General features: G+C 39.9%; 1 protein-coding gene and 3 non-coding genes across 4 annotated transcripts in view; all 4 read left to right on the forward strand.

Moving 5' to 3' along the window:
- LOC134649648 (intermembrane lipid transfer protein Vps13) overlaps positions 1–25,608 on the forward strand; it is a 122,667-nt gene that overhangs the window by 55,913 nt on the left and 41,146 nt on the right. Inside the window, exons 32-42 of the mRNA XM_063504486.1 lie at positions 384–583; positions 2,273–2,410; positions 3,666–3,818; positions 4,402–4,494; positions 5,540–5,673; positions 7,822–7,930; positions 9,867–10,061; positions 14,607–14,763; positions 18,023–18,141; positions 19,651–19,875; positions 22,421–22,636. Coding sequence (XP_063360556.1) covers positions 384–583; positions 2,273–2,410; positions 3,666–3,818; positions 4,402–4,494; positions 5,540–5,673; positions 7,822–7,930; positions 9,867–10,061; positions 14,607–14,763; positions 18,023–18,141; positions 19,651–19,875; positions 22,421–22,636 — 1,739 coding nt within the window. The remainder of the gene's footprint in view (positions 1–383; positions 584–2,272; positions 2,411–3,665; positions 3,819–4,401; positions 4,495–5,539; positions 5,674–7,821; positions 7,931–9,866; positions 10,062–14,606; positions 14,764–18,022; positions 18,142–19,650; positions 19,876–22,420; positions 22,637–25,608) is intronic.
- On the forward strand, positions 789–950 carry LOC134649907 (U1 spliceosomal RNA). The gene has a single exon (XR_010097002.1). It is a non-coding gene; the product is annotated as a U1 spliceosomal RNA (small nuclear RNA).
- Positions 1,385–1,508, forward strand: LOC134649917 (U4atac minor spliceosomal RNA). The gene has a single exon (XR_010097012.1). It is a non-coding gene; the product is annotated as a U4atac minor spliceosomal RNA (small nuclear RNA).
- LOC134649906 (U1 spliceosomal RNA) lies at positions 12,034–12,195 on the forward strand. Its single transcript, XR_010097001.1, has one exon. It is a non-coding gene; the product is annotated as a U1 spliceosomal RNA (small nuclear RNA).

Consider the following 25,608-nt stretch of genomic DNA (forward strand, 5'->3'; position numbering starts at 1 on the left):
TATAATTCACTTGGAGGATGAAATATCATCAGACAAGGAAAATAATCGTAGTACGGAATCATTTATTCAAATCTCGTGTCATTTATTCCAAAATGGCGTCACCGCTATCTAATAAAACGTTCACGAAACTATCGACAAGGTCATGACGGCCGTCATCTTACGTTACGTTGACAATCAACGTAACGTAACGCCGTCTAGGAAACCGCGCCATCTTGTTTACATAGACAACGTTCTAGTGACGTCAGTCAACGCTATATAGCGGCCGTAATATGACGGCACCGTTTTCGGAGGAATCCAAAGCTTTACACAAAATTTGCGCAATCGACACTAAATAATTCAATAATTTTCGTTCGTTTTTATTTAAATCAAGTCTAATCTTACAGAGCTGGCGGAAGAAGCGATGGACCTAGAGGAGGAACCGCAAGAACTGGTGGCAAAAGAAAAGCCCCCGACCGACGAGATATGCATGCTGTCCAGTCCGTCCATCGTGCTCTCGCTGGAAATGCAGATCGGCACTGAGACGATCCCGGTGCTGGTCATGCAGGCGTCGCTTACTGGGCAAGTCAAGGACTGGAGTTCTGATGTAAGTAGAATAATAAGTGTTACCAAAAAAATAACTAACTGGCAACTCTGGTGGTTAACGTAATGGCGGCAGCAAAGAGAGGCAATGGAAATTAGTTCCAACATTTGATGGTAGATGTCGCTGCTCTCTCCGCGTCGGAATCGTACATCGCGGTGTTAAGATTTTTCCACGAATGACGACCCTCGCTGCGTACTGTAGTAAACTCATACTTACCTGGCATAGGGGATACCGTGATCAAGAAGGCGGTTCCCCCAGGGCGAGACTCTCCCATTGCACTGCGGTTGGGTTGACCCTTGCGATTATCCCTAATGTGGATAACTCGGATGCGTAATTTTTGGTAGTGGGGACTGCGTACGCGCCGTCCCCCCTTTATACTTAAAAACTAGATTTTCGCATTTGCATGACATGCATACATTATTATACAATATACATTGTATCGACAGTCGACACCTTTGGAGTTACAGGGTCCATATATTACAGTGGCAGCTTACCGTCAGGCGGCCCGTATGCTTGTTAGCCACCGAGTTGGTATCAAAAAAACGTGTTTAGACATTCATTACAAACACCCTCTTCAAATAGCTCATAAGTGTACACTTTGGCTTTTTATAATTTAAGATTTTTGTTTATAAATGTTTACATTTTCTTAAAATCACCACGACTAAAAAAGAGCAGAAACATATTCAAAAGTTTTTTATTTAACCACTTGCCAAGATCTCTCGCTAGATGTCGCTGCGCGTTAGTTAGCTCGCGCTATCGTTGTGTCGGCGCAGCTGCATGACACCGGCGCGGCCGCCGCTCTGCAACTTCCTTGTCTCGGGGAGCATAGTGCGCAGTGATCGTAAAGTGAGAGCACTGATGCTGACACCCACACATACTTACCCGCGCCCGGCTGCCGTCAGGGAGTCCGAGCGCAATTTTTGATAGGCCCCTTTACCTTATAGGGGGCCAATTACCATTATTAAAATGAGAATCATAGGATAGCGGTGCCGTCATATAGCAGCCGTCTCCATACTAAATAATACGGCTAAATATGTCGTAGTATTTGTATGGAGACGGCTGCTATATGACGGCACCGCTTTCGGAGGAACTGAAGCTTAAGCGAGATTTTGTAGACGAGGTCTTTAAATCCCGACAGCCGCAGAAAGAACTATATAACTCCCTAGGGAGTTACAATTTTTTCACAAACCATAACTCCCTTGGGAAGAATATAGGCCTTTGTCCTTCGGTACACTTGTATGAAATAAGATCATTTTCGAGCAAGTGTGATGAAAAAAATTGAGTCGAATACCAAATAGATTGCAATAGTTATTAACTTTTGAAATCATCCTTAGGGCCGCTTGTACCAATCACTAACCCGAGGTTGACCGGTTAAACCTGCTGTTAATGTTTACCAGTACAATTTGACACTGGGTTAACGGTTTAACTGGATAACTCCGAGTTAGTGGAATGCTGCAAGTAGCGCTTAGGTATTCCATCTGTCCAATTTCTTGGTCCAATGTGTACTTGCGTCTCTCATTTTGTTTCATGAGAATGGGTTAGCCAACTAACTCGGAATTAACAGTTTACATAGTACCGTTTAACCATGTATAAACGGTTAACTCCGAGTTAATTGGCTAACCCTTGAACGCGCAAGCGGCCCTTATTGATACAGAAAGTAAGAAAATGATTGTGAATTATTGAACATTGCAGTTCTACCTGGAGTCGACGTGGGCGATGCAAGTGTCGTACTACAACCTTGGGCGTGCCGTATGGGAGCCGCTGATAGAACCCGTGGAAGTACTTAAGGACTACTCGTACAAACATGTTCCGTGGGAACTGAAGATGGAGGTACGTTTGCGAGACACTACCTTATTCATAAAACTTTACGGTTCTGATTTAGTTGAATTATTTTTTATCCCTTTCTTACAAATACATAAGAAAGATGACAGATAAGGACAAACGATTATTAGCCAATTGAGGGTTGTAGCGCGTTTATGAATAAGGGGGTTATAGCTGGTCAACCAAATCTTGTCAGTAAAAAAAGGCGCGAAATTCAAATTTTCTATGGAACGATATCCCTTCGCGCCTACATTTTTCAAATTTGCCGCCTTTTTCTACTGTCAAGATCTGGTTGACCGAGTATAGTTTTTAGCTTTAAGGCCCCAATAGACGTTGCGAAAATTCGCGTGAAGTTTCTTTTCATTTCCGATAAATGAAATACAACAATTACATCTCAGTCACGGGTGCTGGTTAAGGGTTCGTAAGTTTCATATTTATTTTATATTCATTACACGCCATAAAATCAATTTATTTACAAATTTGCTATGGGAATTTAAGGAATAAGTGAACTTTATAACTTATATTAAATCATTTTACGCATTTTTTAGGGTTCCGTAGCCAAATGGCAAAAAACGGAACCCTTATAGATTCGTCATGTCTGTCTGTCTGTCTGTCCGTCTGTCTGTCCGTCCGTATGTCACAGCCACTTTTCTCCGAAACTATAAGAACTATACTGTTGAAACTTGGTAAGTAGATGTATTCTGTGAACCGCATTAAGATTTTCACACAAAAATAGAAAAAAAACAATAAACTTTTGGGGTTCCCCATACTTCGAACTGAAACTCAAAAATTTTTTTTTCATCAAACCCATACGTGTGGGGTATCTATGGATAGGTCTTCAAAAATGATATTGAGGTTTCTAATATCATTTTTTTCTAAACTGAATAGTTTGCGCGAGAGACACTTCCAAAGTGGTAAAATGTGTGTCCCCCCCCCTGTAACTTCTAAAATAAGAGAATGATAAAACTAAAAAAAATATATGATGTACATTACCATGTAAACTTCCACCGAAAATTGGTTTGAACGAGATCTAGTAAGTAGTTTTTTTTTTGTACGTCATAAATCGCCTACATACGGAACCCTTCATGGGCGAGTCCGACTCGCACTTGGCCGCTTTTTTATGTTTATCGTTTTACAACTGCTCCGAGTTATCATTATGGCACACTCTAATGAGCGAAAATAAGTTTCCGTCATTTTCTATCAAACATCGGTTTTATTAGACAGTGATAATTTTGTACTAATATTATGTATTCTCTGCTTATAGGTAGTGATGCGTCCGGCAGTGGAACAAAGTGTCATCGACCTCACAGACGAGGCAGCCAACGTGGCGCTCATAGCTCACCGGCAAGCCAACAAGACTGTCACCATTTCTAGCCAAGAGACGCTTGAAATCACTGTCACTAGGAGCGGCATGGAGGTAAGATACGAACAACGAACGTCTATTTTAAGCTTAAGTAAGCGTATTACTAGCGCCATCTAGTTGGGATTTTGTGAACTAATATAATTTAGTATAGTGGGTCTAAATATCCAATTGCCAAACAACATTCACAACATTGTTACCTTTTCGAGTCTCTCCGATTACCATCAATCACTAGGTGCAGAACCTGTTGTGTTCAGGTTTTACTAGCGCCATCTAGTTGGGATTTTGTGAACTAATATAATTTATTATATGTAGTGTGTCCAGGCTCCCATGAGCCGTGGCAAAAAATGCCGCGATAACGCGAGGAAGAAGAAGTAAAAAAAACATTGTTTTAGATTTTACACCTTGTTACCACGATAAGAATCGCGAGGATTTTAAAAGACAAATTTGAGATTTAACCGACAATGTCAGTTGCAAATAATTAAAATGCATAAAGTGCCGTTTTATTTATCTATCATACTCGAAACATGATTTTTTAGACTTCGCATACTGAGTGTATGAGTTTTTGGTCATATTCATATTCATACAATTGTCTTTATACAGGTGAGCTATACGGTTATTGTAATATGTTTATTTTCAGGTGCTGACTCTCCTTGGAAACTCATTCTCGGCTGCTATCGCAGACACCGCCGACCAAAGTGGAAGCGTTTTGTCGAAACTAAATGAAGACAAGGTAAGTAGCTCTTCAACTCCTATATTTACTTTTTCTCGCGACTTTGTCAGTTTAAAACTTGTTATTACATAATCCATTCCACGTCCACGCGTACAGCTAACGCCATCTATGATCATACTTGACAACAAAAATACTAAACTAAAGCATTATATGTAGAATAAATAACATTAGCAGCTAATTGGGAGAAAAAGTATCATATTTTGTTACTTTAGGCCTAGGCTTTACATACAATATTGGCATACTCTTTTTTTATCACAAGTTTTTCTCATATACAGTATAATAGTTGTTTATGTCTTCAATCACTTGTTATATGTAAAGATTATGTTGGTTATAATGATATAATATCTGGGTGACCGAGCTTCGCACGGAAAACATACAAAAACTCGAAAATGCGCGTTTTCCCAGAGATAAGACCTAGCTAGATCGATTTTTCGCCCCCGAAAACCCCCATATAGCAAATTTCATCGAAATCGTTAGAGCCGTTTCCGAGATCCCCGAAATATATATATAAATAAATAAACAAGAATTGCTCGTTTAAAGGTATTAGATTTATCGCATGATCGCATCATTGTTTAGCCTTCCAAAATAGAATTACAGCTATTTTTTCGGTTTACCCTATGTTTTCAACATATATTCTTGCAAAATATTTAATGTGAAACCCCGCTAAAGCTATACCATCCATTTAATTTTAATGAATAAATAAATAAATAAATAAATAAATAAATAAATAAATATTAATGGACATTTTTTACACAAATTGGCTAAGCCCCACGGTAAGCTCAAGAAGGCTTGTGTTGTGGGTACTCAGACAACGATAGATATAATATACAAATACTTAAATACATAGAAAACAACCATGACTCAGGAACAAATATCTGTGCTCATCACACAAATAAATGCCCTTACTGGGATTCGAACCCAGGACCGCGGCTTCACAGGCAGGGTCACTACCCACTAGGCCAGACCGGTCGTCAAATGAATGAAATGAATCCAATGAATGAATGAATGAATGAATGAGCGTCCATTTATTTATCTATCATTCTAGACTACCAAATCGGAGTATTACGGCGCGCCGTACGTGCTGCACAACTGCACGGGGCTCACGGCTAAACTGCTTCTAGAAGACAACCACGACTTCACTGTGTTCCTTGCTGACGGCAAGAAAGAGTCCGACTACAGGTAGGATACAATTAATTCAGTCTTACAATATTGATTAGATGAGGTTTTAGAGATTCTTTATTACTTATAAAAACAATACAGTTCACTAAAAATGAACTTAACCTCCTAAGGCCCAACGAAAAATTGAGTATGTAGTCAGTACGGCCCGTAGTCCTACCAGTAGTACTATTGTTTTATACTCATTCAGACCCAATTACTTAAAATACTTTTTTTAATGTTATTGTACTTATACAGCACCTTGTACAGCACTTTGATTTTTTTTTTACGAACTTGTTAAAGGGCTCACAGACAAAACAAAACAGTCCTTTAGAAGTTCGTACACGCCAATTTCGATAAGCGCAAAATTTGAAATGGGTTTTCTATTAAGTCCTACTGGTAGGACCGTGGTACGCTATGACTACACAATTGTTGTAGGAGCTGGGTCTGAATAAGAAAGTTAATAAGTACTATGGGTAGGACCTTGGGCCTTAGGAGGTTAAATATTTGATTTTCTTAAAATTAACATAAATAGCATAATCGCTAGAGGTTTATATTAATCGAATTTAAACTGTTGTGAGACATACTAACATTGAATAGTTTTATCGGGTACGCGATACACGGCCGTCGTGAACGCTGCTCGCACTGTTAGTGTTTGAGAAAGGAGACCTAGGCTCTCCGAAACATGTCGCGTGAGCTTCGATCAACACGGGCTTCCGACACGTCGGAAGGGATAGGCCCAAGCGATATCTTGACATTCAAATCATTCTGCCATTTTTCGCGGGGGGGGGGGGGGAACGTTCACACAGTCGCACTTCTCACACACTTACATACAAAATCCAATCTGTAATGATGACACAAATACATAGAAAATAACACCCTACACAGACAAATCTTGCACACCTCGATCTGTGTTTGTGTACGGACGAATCACAAGTGTCACAACACGCACACTAACACATTTTCGTCAAAGAATTTTATTGTTTTCTGAGAGATGAGAAGTCGGATTTGTCGCTCGACCGATCCGCAATTTGTACTGGGCGAGCAAAATCGATAAATCCAGCAATTACATGAGACTAAAATATAATCATTGTGTTTAAATGTAATTAAACGTATGACATGTAAAAAAAATATTACATGTGAAATGTAACACCTTCTTTTTGTAAATTTGATGTCCCCGACCTCTTTTTACAACAAAAAACCTAGCAATTAGGCATTTTTTCTGCTGCTGTGTTCACTCGCGCGTCTGGACTCGGTCTAGTTAAAAATCCGAGCGCAACTAGTTTTATTACCCGCGCTGGATCAGTTGATCTCGTACCTAGGCAGAGGGGAAATAGTGCGAATGCCGCATCCCTTCCGTGTTGATCGAAGCGCGTGAGTGACTAGAAACAAGTGAGTCTAAACCGTAAAATTATTCAAGGTTTATATTACATTATTATGTATGTGTATTTTTAATTTGACTTTAAATGCCCTAAGAGACTCACACATCACACATCTTTAACAGTATTAGGTAATTCATTATACATCCGTGCTCCCTCATACATTACGCTGGTTTTTCCGTAACCCGTTCTATGAAAGTCGGACTTTAAAGCTGAATTTTAGGACTCTGAAATCTCACCTGTTACTTTATTTTAAATCTCCTCACTGCAGCGCGTGCGATTCTGAAGTGTGATTTCCATCCCTTTTTACTGCTATTTAGTAAAATGTGTATAACACTTTATTGTTAAATTGTAATAACATCTGTCTGTTCTCTCGTCACGTGTTTAATTCGTTTCATCGATACTTATACAGGGTGCTTCCTGTAACAGGAGCAATAATTAAACTGTAGGCTGTACTCCTCAAACTGACCAACATTTGTTCAGCAACTTTTGAAAATAACTCACGTTTTGATTTTTATTACACTTTAAAGTTTATTCTAAGACGCAATTTATTGCAAATTTAGTTATGTTTAAAGCGTGACAAGCAATGTCAAATACACTGATGTCAGCGTACATTGACGGCAATATTTATTTAGTATGAAAAAGAGGAAGTCTCAAGGATTCATAATTTTTAAAAGTTGCTGAGCAAATGTTGGTCAGTTTGAGGAGTACAGCCTTTAGTTTAATTTATTGCTCCTGTTACAGGAAGCACCCTGTATAATTTGAATTATTTAATACTTATGCATGTTTTCAGGGAGGTGGTGTTTGAAACGGGCGCTTGCGTCCCGTTGAAGCTGAAGCGAGGCGGACTGAATATCATGAAGCTGAATGAGGCGCCGCCCCCGCTCTCGCTTAGCGTTAGGGTAAGAACTCAGGGTTAACTGTCTATTATATGGATAAATATATTTTTCACCCCTCCTATTCAGAAAAGAGCTTTTTCTTCCCTGCTAGGAGGGATCAAAGTGGCACTTTTCCTCCCTGCTAGGAGGGATCAAAGTGGCACTTTTCTGTTCTAGCACACTATTTTTAAATTTTTTTGCACATAAGTTTTTTAGCTTAAATAATCTGTTTATTTATGATATCAGATTGTGTCAACACTATAATTTTTTATTTTCCTCATAGTTGATGTGAAAAGCAGTATGTGTCACAAGGTATCAAAATTATTTCGTCTTGGGCGTTAACACTTAAATCCTTCATTACCCTCAGGATTCTACAATAGAATCTCTATTGTAGAATCCATCGCTTCATTCAGGATTCAATGTACGCCATTGACGGAAATATATCATTTTGATCCCTTGTAACACAAACTACTATTTGGTTACGTTATCCTGAGTCACTCTTCATACCCAGAACTTATGGCATTTAATTTAATCAAAAATGCTTTTCTTTTGGGCTCCATTTATAACGGGCCATCTAATAATCACGTTACGCGGTTATCGAACTGATGCGGACGCGCATGCCGCTGGGGTGTCTGAGCGAGACAGCTCTATGTACAGTCGAAAGTTTTAATTTATGACCCATTTTGTACCTTGTCACAGTGACAATAGTTATGAGGTCTCTAGCGACTTTCATATTGATTGTCACCGTGACAAGGTATGAAATGGGTCATAGATTAATACTTTCGGCCGTACGTGTAGCAAATATAGCAATGTCTCGCTTGCATACCGGAGCGGCGTTCTAATTCGCATCCGCAATAATTGCAATGTGAACACCACCTTAGTGGAAATGTGTTAAAAAAGTACTTTAATCCAATTTTAGTTCAATAGTATAATAGACCCTCCAATTTTAGACATAAGGTATTAAATCGCAAAAAAATAGGCAGAGGTAGTAATGATACGGATCCTCATCATACGCATACGATGGTAAAAACAGGATCCTAAACAACCACAGACGGTCTTTAAATTTCGCTTCGCGCCACAGACAGCGGTAAAGACAGGATCCTATACCAACACAGACGAAGGGCTTTAAAACAAGCAACAGAATAATAGCAAAAAATTATCTATTCAACCATTTGTAACTCCCAATTTGTATCCGATAGCATGTAGTACAATGTTTTCTATAGTTCGTATGAAGATCAATAGTACATTATTGTCGAGGATCGGAAGTAGCTACTTGCAGGCTGAGGATTCGTTTTAAACGGACGACCTTGGGAGTCCGTTTAATTGAATCCGAAGCCAGCAAGTAGCCTTCCAGCCGAGTCATATATAGTGTTTTTCTCAAAAATGGTGCAAGAAATAGAAATATTTTACAGAAGCAACGTTCAAATTTTCACAGAAAAAGGTAAAACCATTAAAAAGATTTGCTTGCCGCCTTTGAAAAAAAAAAGTGTATTTTTCTGCTGAAAATACGCCAACCTATTTGAGACACCTAAATAGTCGCGGTACCAACATGAAGCCTGTAATAGACTATCGCACCGCACCGCGACCTTAGAGTGTCGCACCCATAAGTGAGAGCGAGAAAGAGATATCTGTTTCTCGCTCTCACTTATGAGTGCGACGCTCCAAGGTCGCGGTGCGGTGCGATAGTCTGTTACAGGCTTTATAATAATAAGTGCTGATCATCTGTTTGGCTGTTTAAGGGACCTATGTCTTCATTTGATATGGCCATTTAAAGTTTTAAAAACTTTTGGAACTCGTTAAATAATGGAATTTGTATGCGACATTGCAGTCCCGAAATCGAGACTGCAATGTTTTTAACTTTTTAATTTTTTGTATGACCATAAACTACGCATTTCGCGACCTATTTTTTAACCGGCAACGTCGACTTTGCAGTCCATTTTTGAGAAAACGTTTATTTCAGATAGTAGAGCTAGAAGAGCAGGTGCAGGTGCCGGTGGAGCGAGCGGACAAGCGCTACTTCCCGCTCGGGCGGCAGCAGCCCGGCGCGGCGGAGCGCAGCGCGCCGCACGTGTTCCTGCACGAGTCGCGCGGCCTCATCTCCGACGTCGTCATGCAGGAGGCCGCGCTGCACATCTACCTGCGGAGCGTCCTCCAGGTCGGATATATGTCTGTTACATGTAGTGATGTTGATAGGTTCATAAACAAAGTAATAACAGAACTTCGATCAACACGGAAGGGATGCGGCATTCGCACTATTTCCCCTCTGCCTAGGTACAAGATCAACTGATCTAGCGCGAGTAATAAAACTAGTTGCGCTCGGATTTTTAACTAGACAGAGTCCAGACGCGCGAGTGAACACAGCAGCAGAAAAAATGCCTAATTGCTCGGTTTTTTGTTGTAATAAAAAGAGGTCGGGGACATCAAATTTACAAAAAGGTGTTACATTTCACATGTAATATTTTTTTTACATGTCATACGTTTAATTACATTTAAACACAATTATTATATTTTAGTCTCATGTAATTGCTGGATTTATCGATTTTGCTCGCCCAGTACAAATTGCGGATCGGTCGAGCGACAAATCCGACTTCTCATCTCTCAGAATACAATAAAATTCTTCGACGTAAATGTGTTAGTGTGCGTGTTGTCACACTTGTGACTCGTCCGTACACAAAAAGAGATCGAGGTTTGCAAGATTTGTCTTTGACGTGTGTCATTTTCTATGTATTTGTGTCGTCATTACAGATTGGATTTTGTATGTAAGTGTGAGAAGTGCGACTGTGTGCACGTTCCCCCCCGCGAAAAATGGCAGAATGATTTGAATGTCAAGATATCGCTTGGGCCTATCCCTTCCGACGTGTCGGAAGCCCGTGTTGATCGAAGTAAAGCTTTGGATTCCTCCGAAAACGGTGCCGTCATATGACGGCCGTCATATAGCGGCAGCAAAAGACGGCCGTCTTTACGGTGGCGACATGTGGCAAGTACCACGGCGTCATAACACACCGTCATCCACCAAGGTCAAAGCGGCAAATTTGAAAAATGTAGGCGCGATGGGATAACGTCCCATAGAAAATTTGAATTTCGCGCCTTTTCCTACTGACAAGATTTGCTTGATCATCTATAGTTTACTTGGAGGATGAAATATCATCAGAAGAGGAAAATAATCGTAGTACGGAATCATTTATTCAAATCTCGTGTCATTTATTCAAAATGGCGTCACCGCTATCTAATAAAACGTTAACGAAACTATCGACAAGGTCATGACGGCCGTCATCTTACGTTACGTTGATAATCAACGTAACGTAAAGCTTTGGATTCCTCCGAAAACGGTGCCGTCATATTACGGCCGCTATATAGCGTTGACTGACGTCACTAGAACGTTGTCTATGTAAACAAGATGGCGCGGTTTCCTAGACGGCGTTACGTTACGTTGATTGTCAACGTAACGTAAGATGACGGCCGTCATGACCTTGTCGATAGTTTCGTGAACGTTTTATTAGATAGCGGTGACGCCATTTTGAATAAATGACACGAGATTTGAATAAATGATTCCGTACTACGATTATTTTCCTCTTCTGATGATATTTCATCCTCCAAGTAAATTATAGATGATCAAGCAAATCTTGTCAGTAGGAAAAGGCGCGAAATTCAAATTTTCTATGGGACGTTATCCCATCGCCCTACATTTTTCAAATTTGCCGCTTTGACCTTGGTGGATGACGGTGTGTTTTGACGCCGTGGTACTTTCCACATGTCGCCACCGTAAAGACGGCCGTCTTTTGCTGCCGCTATATGACGGCCGTCATATGACGGCACCGTTTTCGGAGGAATCCAAAGCTTAACGCCGTCTAGGAAACCGCGCCATCTTGTTTACATAGACAACGTTCTAGTGACGTCAGTCAACGCTATATAGCGGCCGTAATATGACGGCACCGTTTTCGGAGGAATCCAAAGCATAACAGAATGACAAATGAGGCGATTTGTTTGCGACGGTCACGGGCGGCGCTAAGAAGTTAGTTCCAACATTTGCCGCTAGATGTCGCTGTTCTCCCCGCGTCGGAATCGTACATCGCGGTGTTAAGATTTTTCCACGAATGATGACCCTCGCCGCGTACTGTAGTGAACTCATACTTACCTGGCATAGGGGATACCGTGATCAAGAAGGCGGTTCCCCCAGGGCGAGACTCTTCCATTGCACTGCGGTTGGGTTGACCCTTGCGATTATCCCTAATGTGGATAACTCGGATGCGTAATTTTTGGTAGTGGGGACTGCGTACGCGCCGTCCCCCCATTTAAATTTGAAAATGAGGAATTCTGTTCATAATGCGTATATTTTTTTATTTCTTAGCTTTGAATAGAGAAATTGCTCAATAACATCTGTATACATTTAGGAATAATATTTTAAGTAAAGTTCGTACATGTTCGTTTACGAAGAAAACGTTTATAGTAGTTTATGTGACTGTACATAATGAAGGGCATTAAACACGAGTGTGAGTTTAAGAAACGAACGAAGTGAGTTTCTTAAAAGGATCACACGAGTGTTTTAATGCCTAATTATGTACAGTTACATACACTACTTTATCTACCCACATATCATAAGCCTTCATGATGCATTCAGGAGCCGCATATTATGACCGGCATCGCGGTGTTGTTCAGGGCCACTAACAATAATTATTAGTAAAATAAAACAGAAAACAAATGCGAAAATGAAGAAATTGATTTAGAACAATAATAATTATTTACTTACCTACAGTTTGGATGGTGCAATTATTATAATTCACTTGCCCAGCTCGGACAGAAGTATGTTCCTTTGTATTGTTTCCTTGAGTTAGCTGGTAATAAGTCATTTATAACGTTAGTTGCTTTGTCACGGATATCAGCCAGCCTATTATGGATAGCTTTATCCATCTTTATCCACGTGATAAAAAAACTGTCACTGTTTAACACCGTGGGAAAGAAAGTGACGGACACCGTTTTATCACGCTGTCACGTAGACAAGAACGACCATCATATCCGTACAGGAGGCGTCGCCGAAATATTTATATCATCTTGATCGCTCATTTTATGGTTTAAATTCAACAAATTGAACAATTTTATGCAACAAAACAAATTTTAACCTGTAATGGCAGTATTGAAAAGTTTTCTGGCAGCTGTCATAGTTTTTTTTTAATTCAGAGACAAACTAGAGTCGGCCCCAACTATCATATCGTTCGATATCTTACTTACGTGCGCCATTTGTCAAATTTGTTTGAAAATTAACAGTTCATTCCGAACTAAACGTCATCTCGACTGATATTAGAATAGAGGTCAAATCAAATTTCTTTGTTTTTCAAAGATGTTCGAAATTTGAATGCATAATATTATCGAAATCGATGTTATTATTTAGCAATAATAACATTGTTACAGATAAGAAATTTGTTCTAACAGTACATTTTTATGGTGGACTTGGACGCATCATGGAGGGTTTATGATATTTGGGTAGATAAATACCTTTATAGTACCAATTTTAGATTATTAATTTATAAGGGGTAGACCTGGGCGGAATTTCTCTGATCAAAGCGTGCAAATCCTGAAGAATTCAGGTCAAGAGCACCCTAAACCGGCGAGCGTGTATGAGGAATGTTATGAAAGTGAAAAGGAAGCGATAGAGGTATGTCAGGATCGTAGCAAGTGGAAAGTGGTCTCTGCCTAGGGTTGCCAGATGGTCGGGATTCGTGATTCGGCGGGATTCTCCCGATTTTTAGCATGTGTTCCCGATTCCCGACAAAGTGAAAATTGTCCCGAAAAACAGCATCACGTTATAAAACAATAATTTCAAGTTCTGAACTGTCGTCAAGTGAACCAGCGATCCGCGTCGATCCCGTCAGCGCGGGCGCGCGTGGCGAGATTGGGCAGAGCAGCTGACGTAATGCCAATAATGTAAAATATCGTTGTTTTTAATACAATTAATTTAATTTGAATGGTTCATTTTCCCGACTTAAGGCCCAAAATCTCGAAAAATATATATTTTTTCCCGATATTAGCGCCTTTCGATCTGGCAACCCTATCTCTGCCTACTCCTCCGGGAAATAGGCATGTATGTATTTATTGACCGAAGCGTAGCGAAGGTCTACGTTTTGACTCGGGCATTTTGCTTTTGTATGTCCGGATGTTCTCCTCTACAGGTCACAATTCTCAACCGATTCTTGTGAAATTTTGTGACCAGATTCTATGAGTAAATATTTTTTTTTGTCGATCCCGTTTTTGGAAATTTTCAAAAATGGAGGAGTTGTGATACCTCGCGCTTAAACAAATAGTCGTATCGATATCATAAGAGTACTTTCATTTTGAGACATATTTACATAGTAAATGGCAAAAAATGCAGAAAAATTGTATTGCTGGTTTAGACGGTATTTAGATATTTAGTTTGTACTCGAGAATGAGTAGCCGAATTGCGTCAGCTTAGCTAAGAACTATCATGGCGTATTTTGTAAACAATTGCTTTTTAATCGGTTCGATCCCCAGTAAGACATAACTTTTTGTATTTTTTTTTTCACTTAAACTTCGTATTTAAATAAAAATCTTTGTATTGTTGATCGATCAAACCGCTGTGTGGCGCTGTCATCGTGCACGGTCCCAATAAGCTATGCTCGCGAGGTCTACAGCTCACAGAGCCACTAGTATAGCAGTGTTCACTAGACACATTGAAAATCTTCCACAGGTGACGAACAACCTATCAGTCAACGTGTCAGTATACTACATGACGCTGAGTGGCAACGAAGTCCGCTTACTGGGCGAAGTGAATCCGGGCGCCACCTTGCGGCTGCCCCTACAAGCTGTGCACACTCCCAGTGCTGAGATATTCTTCTCTGTCGAAGGTACGGACAACCTGTTTTCCAGTCTGTTGTACCATCGCCATAGACTAGGAATCCTCTAGACGGAGTTTAGAGCAATTATTTCATGAAACCGATGCTGCCAAAAATACTGGGGTGCGGGGGACGAGGTGAGCGAGTCCCGTGCCGTGATTGGTCCGTTCAAAGACAAGGACGTCACACAAAGACACTTTGACTCTAAAATGGAGTAAAACTACCGTATATTTGTGGCAGAGGGGGTAGCGCTACTATGCTCAGTCTGGAGGATGTCTTGTCTGTGACCATCGTCCACACTGTTAAGTTGTTAACTGTACATTGGTCGACCTTATGCCTTTTGTAATAAGGTCCACTCCATAGATGTACATTTAGGAGTGTTGCTGTTTGCACGTCGACACATCTTGAGTCACACGGACGCGATGTCGCACGAGGAATTTATTTATTATTTATTTATTTTATTTGTTAACCTGTTGTGTCCCACTGCTGGGCAAAGGCCTCCCTCTCTTTCTTCCATGCGTCTCGTTCTAGGGCAAAATTAGGCTAATCTTCCCGAAAGACGTCAAGATCGTGCCGCCATCTCCTTCGAGGTCTGACGTTACGCCGCACTATGTTTGGTGTCCACTCAGTAGTTTTCTTGGCCCACAAGTCGTTTGGCATACGGCAGATGTGTCCGGCCCAGTCCCATTTAAGCTTAGCGGCTGTCAGGGCTATCAAGCTACAAGGAATATCATACAAAATGTATTAAAAGTCAAAACCCCAGGAGTTTTTGACTTTTGAAGTTAATTGAAGCTCATGTCGCCGACAAAAGTTAAGTTTATGACATTGGGCTTGACGGGATTACGCATTTTGATACTTTAAAAACTGAAATAAAATATTTTTGTGTAGCCCGCGTAAATCCTGATGGTGAAATGCATGGTAACTATCATGGGGCAGACATATCTATGTTATGGTTATTTTAAGCCACTCATGATACCTCAGTAGCTCTGAAGCTATAACTTGGCCATTTTTTTTTTTCACATAAAATAATGCTGATTATCTAATTTAATTTCTGTTTTGGAAATATTTTTGTTTAATTGCGCCCCATTGGAGGGCTTTTGAAATGCATGCGTAACCAATAGAACATTATGTTGCTCTGCATCTATTCGTTAAACAAGCTTTTGAGTCGAAAAATAGTAGTTTGTGTTACAAGGGATCAAAATGATATATTTCCGTCAAGGGCGTACATTGAATCCTGAATGAAGCGATGGATTCTACAATAAAGTAGAATCCTGAGCGTAATGAGGGATTCAAGTATTAACGCCCAAGACGAAATAGTTTTTATACCGTGTGACACATACTGCTTTTCACATCAACTATGAGGAAAATAAAAAAATCTTAGGGAAGGAATCCTTTACTGAAGGAATCTTTCCTGAGGAGTTAAAACTGTCGATTGTAAAACCTCTATTTAAAAAGGGTGATAAATCGGACCCGAATAATTACAGACCGATAACTTTAATACCGGTCTTATCCAAAGTATTAGAGAAAGCACTTCACGTGAGAGTTAATGAATTTTTAAACAAGTACAATATTCTGACGCCCAAACAATTTGGATTTCTCAAGGGAAAATCCACCACACTTGCCTGCTTCAATCTAGTGAAAAGTGTTTCAGAGAGCTTAAACCACAAGCGTCCTATAATGACTATTTTTATTGATTTAAGCAAAGCTTTCGATTACATCGATCATTCCATTCTCTTGAAAAAATTAGAGCTGTACGGTATAAGAGGGAATGCTAACAAATGGATCAAAAGCTATCTAGAAAACAGAACGCAGTGTACAGAGATTGATAAAATCATTAGAAGAGATAATAAGAGCCAATACAAGGAAACATTTAGGTCTACATTTTTGGTTAAAGATACTGGAGTCCCTCAAGGTAGTATCCTTGGCCCCTTACTGTTTTTGATTGCTATTAACGATTTCCCCAATTGTATAAGCCAAGACTGTATTATATTTGCCGATGACACTACCCTGGTAATAACAGGAGACGACAAAAACACTTTTGAGGCCAATGTTAATAACACCTTATCAGAAGCTATTACTTGGTTCAAGAGAAATAAGTTGCAAATTAATATAAACAAGACGAAAGCGATGACATTTTGTAATTAATCTCGTAGTGAGACGAGTACAAGGCACACAAGGGCACAATATAAAAATTTGTTGGACCAACCTCCTTGCCACTCCTACATTTATAAAAAGAATTGTTACAATATGTGTATAACTTTGTATAATAAATTACCTGATGAAATTAAATTAGAAAACAAAAATGCATTTAAAATTAAGTTGACACAATGGCTTCAAGAAAAATGTTTTTATAGTATTAAGGAGTATTTGACCGAAATAATATAATTAGGGATAAAAATGATATTTGTAAATAGCTATAGAATTCTAGATTTTATGTAGGTATAAGTGATGCTTTGCATGTTTAATTTGCACACCTGCACGCAGGTTGAATGCGTGGAACTGTTGTACTTTTAAGACCTATTGTAACCGTGTTCTTGCAAATAAAAATTTATGATTATGATTATGATTAGTGTTGACACAATCTGATGCTTAAACAGATTATTTTAGCTAAAAAAATAATGTGCAAAAAAAATGTAAAAATAGTGTGCTAGAACAGAAAAGTGTTACTTTGATCCCTCCTAGCAGGAAGGAAAAGTACCACTTTGATCCCTCCTAGCAGGGAAGAAAAAGCTCTTTTCTGAATAGGAGGTGTAAAAAATATATTTATTTACATTCCATTTAGACGGTGCGAGAACTCGCATGCGAGTTTTTATACGTTGCGTTATCTGATCGATCTGTTAAATTGATTGTCCCTCAAAAATCGCCAATTTATGTATTGTGTAACGTATTGCACTGTCTATCTGTGCCTTTAGTTAGGCCGCTCATCATTGTATGTTGCGCTTTTCACTGCGTCATTTTTGTAATCGAATTTAACCTGTTGCGAGACATACTAACTTTAAATAATTTTACGGATACAGTTTAAGACTCACTTGTCGCGCGAGTGACTATAAACAAGTGAGTGTAAACCGTAAAATTATTCAATGTCATTGTTGTAGAGTCGCCATCAGATACATCGGAGCGGCTAAGGGTCTCACAAATATCTGAACACGCCTCTATTGTCAGGGCGTTAGAGCGCGTGTTCAGGTATTGTGAACACCTTGGCCGCTCCGATATATCTGATGGCGACTGTACTTGTTTACGTGTATTCTTCATAGTTGTGACTTGATTGCAGGTTTCACCGTGTCCATCTCGCCGTTCATATGGCGAGAGCTGCAACAGGAAGTTAGAATAGCGAAACTGCTGCAATGCGACTCCAAGGTCAAGAGTAGCGGTGAAAAGTTCTATCTCAATGTGAGTCTGCTATGTTACTTACCTGCTATCTAACTACCCAGCACGTTGAGCGATGCTCAAAGATACCTCTATAGTCTATACCAATCTGACAACTGACGCGATCGGTTGGCTGCGTAGCCTCGATGTCGACTTATAGTAAGTTATACTGTTAGCATATATTGCCTACAATGTTACGCCATACGCTTAAATACATCTGCTATGTTTTTAAATTTAGTAAAGACGTATTTGGAGTGTTATCAGCATATAGCGCAGGCTTGTTCTAACATTCACTGATACTACTCGCCTATTATTTCTTAGTCTTCTAAACTCCGAGTCGTAATTAGATTCCAAAAAAAGTAAGACAATGTTGCCACTTTTTACTAGAGCGTCTTGTATTTATGTAAAAATAAGTAAACAAAAGTACTTTTTTAAATCGTAGGAGTAAAATTACCAATAAATAAATTATCTTAGCGTGTTTATTTATAAAAAGGAATTTACTATTTTACAATCAAATTATTGCAGTGGCAACATTCTCTTACTTTTTTTGGAATCTAATTACGACTCGGAGTATAGATCTGTCGAATGTACCTGTAGTACGCTATTCGCAAATCGCTCGCGCACTACAGACACGCTGTACATCGTAATGTACGCGATTGGTTGGCTTGACGAGCGTTTCGCAAACGCGTTCGCCATATCTGGACGCACCTGTACATATAACATCAGGCGATTAATGTAGAAGGGTTTTCATCATCATCATCTCTCTCGCGTTATCCCGTTTTTTTTGCCACGTCTCATGGGAGCCTGCGGTCCGGGTGTTATTGTCCACAAATTGTTTGATATTATTATGTCGAACGTGAACATATTTAGGCAGACTTCGTAACGTAAATTATCATTTCGATGTGTTACATGTTTAAATGGTCTCATTAGTTTAAACACTTTTAGATGGTGCGAGAATTCGCATGCAAGTTTCATTACATTGCGTTATTTGATCGGTTGGCTGAATTGTTGTAACCTCAATGGTCCGCAATGTAACTAAAATCGCATGCGAGTTCACGCGCCGTCTAAATGAGCCCTTAGTGAACCAATCTTTATTTGCCATTAGATGTTTGGGTCACAATGATCACACTAACGTTATTATGTATCTATTTATGTATTGTCCAAATATTTATAAATAAACATGTCCCGGTTTTATAAATAAATTACAGTGTCAACTGCACATTCTGTTGTATTCTGCTTCGGTTTTGTTTTTATGTTCTGTGTTGTTTTGTGTTTGTTTTAAGTGTCAATGGGTACACTGAAAATCAGCGTCGTAACACAACTCATGTGCTACGACACATGCTGAGTGTTATCCTTTTCTGGAACCCCTCGCAGCACTGTTACTTACCTACTAATTTACCTAGATTTAAGCCTATTTTAGTGTTGTTGTGTATGTGTGTTTCGAATAAATTATCATTCATTCATTCATTCATTCATTCATTCATTCATTCATTCATTCATTCATTCATTCATTGATTCATTCATTATTTTCAGGCTATCGGCACGATGGAACAAGTATTCTTCGAGAACACCAACCGGCACACATTCGCGTCCTCTTGCTACGACATAGTCCTAAAGCCCGCCGTCAAGATGCAAAACTGCCTGCCAGTGGACATCGTAGTATCCCAGTTAGGACTGCATCGCACGCAAACGTTCAAGCCGGGAGAGATGTTCCATCTGTCCCATCTATCGCCTAACAAGGCTTCCATCGTTGTTATGGTAAGATATCATAGTAAGTAAGTAATCAACACTTTATTGTATGAAACAAGGTAACATCAGTTATAGATATTGTCGTCGTGTGTCATAAAAATTTGGCAATGTTTTTGCAAGTGTCTTGACATCACGCATCACTATATGAAGTCTTTTGGGGTCGTCCTACGTAAACGCTACCTTTTGTAATGCATATGTTAGGTGTATACCTAAATCCATATTGTACATACCTTTGATCAGGGACTAACTAAACGTGACCGCTGCCGTTACTCGTGGCTAATAAAATTGCATCTTCTAAATCGGTTCAGTAGGACATTTTGACATTTTGTTGAAGATTTAATTGTGAATTGCTTAAGATATTCAGTGATATTCTTCCGCTACTGTCACTACCTTTAACCTTTTGTATGCGTGTCCCGTATACAGTCAGCAGCAGAAGTTGATAAGCGGGCGAGGTGTTCAAAATTACCTTGACACCATCTTATTCTCTTAACAATAAAGTCGCGTCAAGATCATTTTGAACACCTGGCCCGCTTAAGCTTTGGATTCCTCCGAAAACGGTGCCGTAATATGACGGCCGTCATATAGCGGCCGCAAAAGACGGCCGTCTTTACGGTGGCGACATGTGGAAAGTACCACGGCGTCATAACACACCGTCATCCACCAAGGTCAAAGCGGCAAATTTGAAAAATGTAGGCGCGATAGGATAACGTCCCATAGAAAATTTGAATTTCGCGCCTTTTCCTACTGACAAGATTTGCTTGATCATCTATAATTTACTTGGAGGATGAAATATCATCAGAAGAGGAAAATAATCGTAGTACGGAATCATTTATTCAAATCTCGTGTCATTTATTCAAAATGGCGTCACCGCTATCTACGAGGGGCGTTCAAAATATTCTCGGTATTGATATCTTACGACCTCTTCTAAAATTTATTTCGTTACTGGCCGCTAAGGTTTATTCATTGACATTAAAAAAAAGTATAATTCGAACCGAGATAGTCTTTTGTTTTTCTGCAATTGCTGAACAAACATGAACATCCTGTGCGAATTGACAATGTTAACTAAATTAGAACATCGATGCGTGATAAAATTCTTGACAAAACAGGGTAAAAATCAAAAAACCATAAAAGAGGAAATGGATTGTGTTTACCGTGAGTCTGCTCCTTTTTTATCTACCATTCAAAAGTGGTCAAGCGAGTTTAAACGCGGAAGGGAGAGTATTGAAGATGACCCTAGACCTGGCCGGCCTGTAGTAGCTACTTCACAAGAAAACATTGATAAAGTGGAAAAACTTATATTGGAAGATGGTCGAGTGAAGGTAAAATCTATAGCACAAGTAACCAATCTCTCTATTGGTACCGTACATGATATTATACATGACCATCTTAATATGTCAAAAGTAAGTGCAAGATGGGTTCCGCGAATGCTGACTCGGCTTCAAAAAGACATGCGTGTAGCTTGTTGTTCCGATTTTATTGACCTGTGCGGTGAAAATCCTGATGAGGTGCTGCAAAGAATAGTTACTGGAGATGAAACCTCGGTTCATCATTATGACCCAGAGAGTAAACAAGAGTCCATGCAGTGGCACATTAAGGGTTCAGCTCATCCCAAGAAGTTCAAGGTCATCCCTTCAGCTGGCAAGGTCATGGCCACGATATTTTGGGATTGTGAAGGAGTATTACTAATCGATTATAAAGAAAAAGGTGTAAATATCACAGGACAGTACTACGCTAACATTCTACGTCAATTAAAGGATGTAATTAAAGAAAAGAGGCGAGGAAAGTTAACCAAAGGTATTCTGCTTCTGCATGACAACGCCCCCGTCCATACTGCTCATATTGCCAAGGCAGCTATTGTTGAATGTGGGTTTAAAACTGTTACTCACCCACCGTATAGTCCGGACTTAGCCCCCAGCGACTTCTTTTTGCTCCCCAATCTTAAAAAGGATCTGCGTGGAAATAAATTTTCTGACGATGAAGCATTGAAGGCGGCAGTGGAGGAGCATTTTTACACGAAAGATAAAAAATATTTTTACGAGGGATTAAAAAAAATAATTGATCGATCTTTTAAGTGTATGAACATAGGGGGGGAGTATATTGAAAAATAAAAATATCAAACTTTTCGTACTTGTTTGTTTTCATTCTCATACCGAGAATATTTTGAATACCCCTCGTAATAAAACGTTCACGAAACTATCGACACCGTCATGACGGCCGTCATCTTACGTTACGTTGACAATCAACGTAACGTAACGTCGTCTAGGAAACCGCGCCATCTTGTTTACATAGACAACGTTCTAGTGACGTCAGTCAACGCTATATAGCGGCCGTAATATGACGGCACCGTTTTCGGAGGAATCCAAAGCTTTAGCAACTTCTGCTGCTGACTTTACGTAGGTCAATTTGGACTGTAATTTACAATTTTAAGGTTATTGATTCGGTAGCAAATTTTTAACAAGGGTATGCGTTAATATGTATAAGATTAGCTGGAAAGTAGGCAACATTTGTTATGAAAACGTGGTAAAAATTTACTTAACTACCCCAATAATTCCAGATACAAAACTACCTAGACAAATGCTGGGTGTGCACCAAAAACCTTCCCGACAACGAGACCGAGCTGTCCGTGTGGTCGTTCGAGTCCCACGACAGCCCGGCGGTGATGACGCTCGACCTCGGCATGCACAGCGTCGACTCGGACGGCACGCAGGTGCTGTCGCTCTACTGCCCGTTCTGGATGCTCAACAAGACGGGGCTGACGCTGTGCTATAGGGTGAGTGTTCGAGTCCCACGACAGCCCGGCGGTGATGACGCTCGACCTCGGCATGCACAGCGTCGACTCGGACGGCACGCAGGTGCTGTCGCTCTACTGCCCGTTCTGGATGCTCAACAAGACGGGGCTGACGCTGTGCTATAGGGTGAGTGTTCGAGTCCCACGACAGCCCGGCGGTGATGACGCTCGACCTCGGCATGCACAGCGTCGACTCGGACGGCACGCAGGTGCTGTCGCTCTACTGCCCGTTCTGGATGCTCAACAAGACGGGGCTGACGCTGTGCTATAGGGTGAGTGTTCGAGTCCCACGACAGCCCGGCGGTGATGACGCTCGACCTCGGCATGCACAGCGTCGACTCGGACGGCACGCAGGTGCTGTCGCTCTACTGCCCGTTCTGGATGCTCAACAAGACGGGGCTGACGCTGTGCTATAGGGTGAGTGTTCGAGTCCCACGACAGCCCGGCGGTGATGACGCTCGACCTCGGCATGCACAGCGTCGACTCGGACGGCACGCAGGTGCTGTCGCTCTACTGCCCGTTCTGGATGCTCAACAAGACGGGGCTGACGCTGTGCTATAGGGTGAGTGTTGGGAAGTGTAGCTGGGTTTTATTATTAGCATTAGAAAAAGACTACGCGATCTTGACATGTCTTTTAATAGGGAGTATTACTCTGATTTAAACTTTCACGATTTTTACACATTATTAAATTGTACAACGGGACTTAATCGCGTATCTAAGTTTAAGATTTACCTCCGACGTTTCGAGGACGGCGTTGTCCCCGTGGTCTCGGAGAAGACTGGCTTAAGTTGACATGAGCATCTTCTAACCGCGCGAGTTTTTCGAACTACCCGCACTTGGTCTTGTTTATCCGCTTTTATTGAAATCAAAAAACATAGTAATTTCAATCGGGACGAGGGTTTCAAGATCTCATCCACATGGAATCCAGTCATTAGTAAATGTAAGCGTAAACGAATATCGACAGTCGATAAATGGAATATCGTTAGTGTAGTGTGTCGACAGAGTGACATCCCTAGTGCGCAAAACGTTCAAGCGGATAAACAAGACCAAGTGCGGGTAGTTCGAAAAACTCGCGCGGTTAGAAGATGCTCATGTCAACTTAAGCCAGTCTTCTCCGAGACCACGGGGACAACGCCGTCCTCGAAACGTCGGAGGTAAATCTTAAACTTAGATACGGGAGTATTACTGCAATGTTTTTACGCCAGAGTGCAGCAGTAGCGACTTAAGTATACCATAGACTCTATGGCATAGAGTAACTTATACACACTGTACTTTAAACTGTTTTTGACAAGTTTTCACAGACAATAAAATATGACATTGATACATCAAGGCGGTTTGTTTACAAATGGACACGCGAAATCGAAACTCCGCTATCTGTTTCTTTATCGCCCGAATACGCAAGAGTGATAGAGAGGTTAGATAACAACATTTCGGCTCTATCGTTTGCGGTAGACCCTTAGATTGTGACTTATTGTGGGAGTGGCGTCCCCTACGCAGACTTTCGCGTAAAAGTACCTATTGAAAAACGCTTTTAAAAAATCAGTAACTATTACTTATGAAAGCAAAAGAATGTAAATAATCGAATATGATTCATAATTGTTACATATTTGCCGTGACTTATTTTTCAAGTGTTCAATAATACACGTCAATATTGTTTACCTTCTTTCTAATGCTAAAAAACTACTATACTAGACGTGCGAAATCGAGTGTAAGGGCTAATTTAGACAGTACGAGAACTCGCACGCGAGTTTCATTACATTGCGATATTTAATCGTTGGGCTGAATTGATTGAACCTCAATGGTATGCAATGTAACTAAAATCGTATACGAGTTCGCGCGCCGTCTAAATGAGCCCTAAGGGCTAATTTAGACGGTACGAAAACTCGTATGCGAGTTTCATTACATTGCAGTATTTAATCCTATTGAACAATGTAACTAAAATCGCATGCGTGTTTGAGCGCAGTCTTGATTCTTGTTTGATTTCGCACGTGTGTTAGTTCAATGGTCGACTATGGAATTACTATATTTATGGTCATGAGAATTTGTTATGCTATGTATTGGCTCTTGTCTTTAAATAAGATCTTTTATTCACATCCAATGTAGCATGCTAGAAATCTTTCAACTTTGCAATAAATTATTTTTTAACAGGAATTTAATATCTTTTTACTATTTTGAAATTGGTGTTTAAAAAATGAGAAGGAACCTATTTTATTAAATAATTTTTAAAATAATGCTTTTAAATATAAAACAAACATTAAAGACACATACATAGTTGAAACAAAGAAAATTGTTGGCATTGAGAAATTTTTACAGAAATTAACAAATTTTGGTTGGGTTTTGTGTACGTCTTATTGTATATGTTGTGTTAAAATTTAAGGGGCAGCATAGTGTTTGGGTTTTCAGTGCTAAACGTGGGTGTTTTGTAGGCTAAATACTGACTTATCACCCTTTTCAATTTCTTTTATTGAGGTGAAATACAGAGGGTAAAATTTTAACCACCAGCGATACTCTCCGTAGTGATTTATAGGTCATACTGAACAACTTTTATAATGGGACCAATGCCGAAATAGCGAAAAAAAAAATGGCGTTTTGATTGATTTCTATGGGACAGGGACAGCAATATTTTTTTTCGCGATTTCGGCATTGTTCTCATAATAAAAGTTGTTCAGTATGATTTTTTAAATTACTACGCAGAGTATGGCTGGTGGTTACAATTTCACCCTGAGACACAGACATAATTTAATATATTAAAAAGGGGCCACTCAAGTATTTTAAATCGAAACATGTCGAGCGTTTTCGACTACTGCTGATCATTTAATTACTTCCCAAAAATAACACTGCGCACTTCTATCACTCTTCTACACGGCCATTTCAGACCTATTAAATTAGTAAATAATATTTGTTTTAAAATAATAAAAAAAAAACATACTTTTTTTTACAACAAATATGTACAT

Source organism: Cydia amplana, chromosome 7 (assembly GCF_948474715.1).
Source record: "Cydia amplana chromosome 7, ilCydAmpl1.1, whole genome shotgun sequence".
Classification (NCBI taxonomy): domain Eukaryota; kingdom Metazoa; phylum Arthropoda; class Insecta; order Lepidoptera; family Tortricidae; genus Cydia; species Cydia amplana.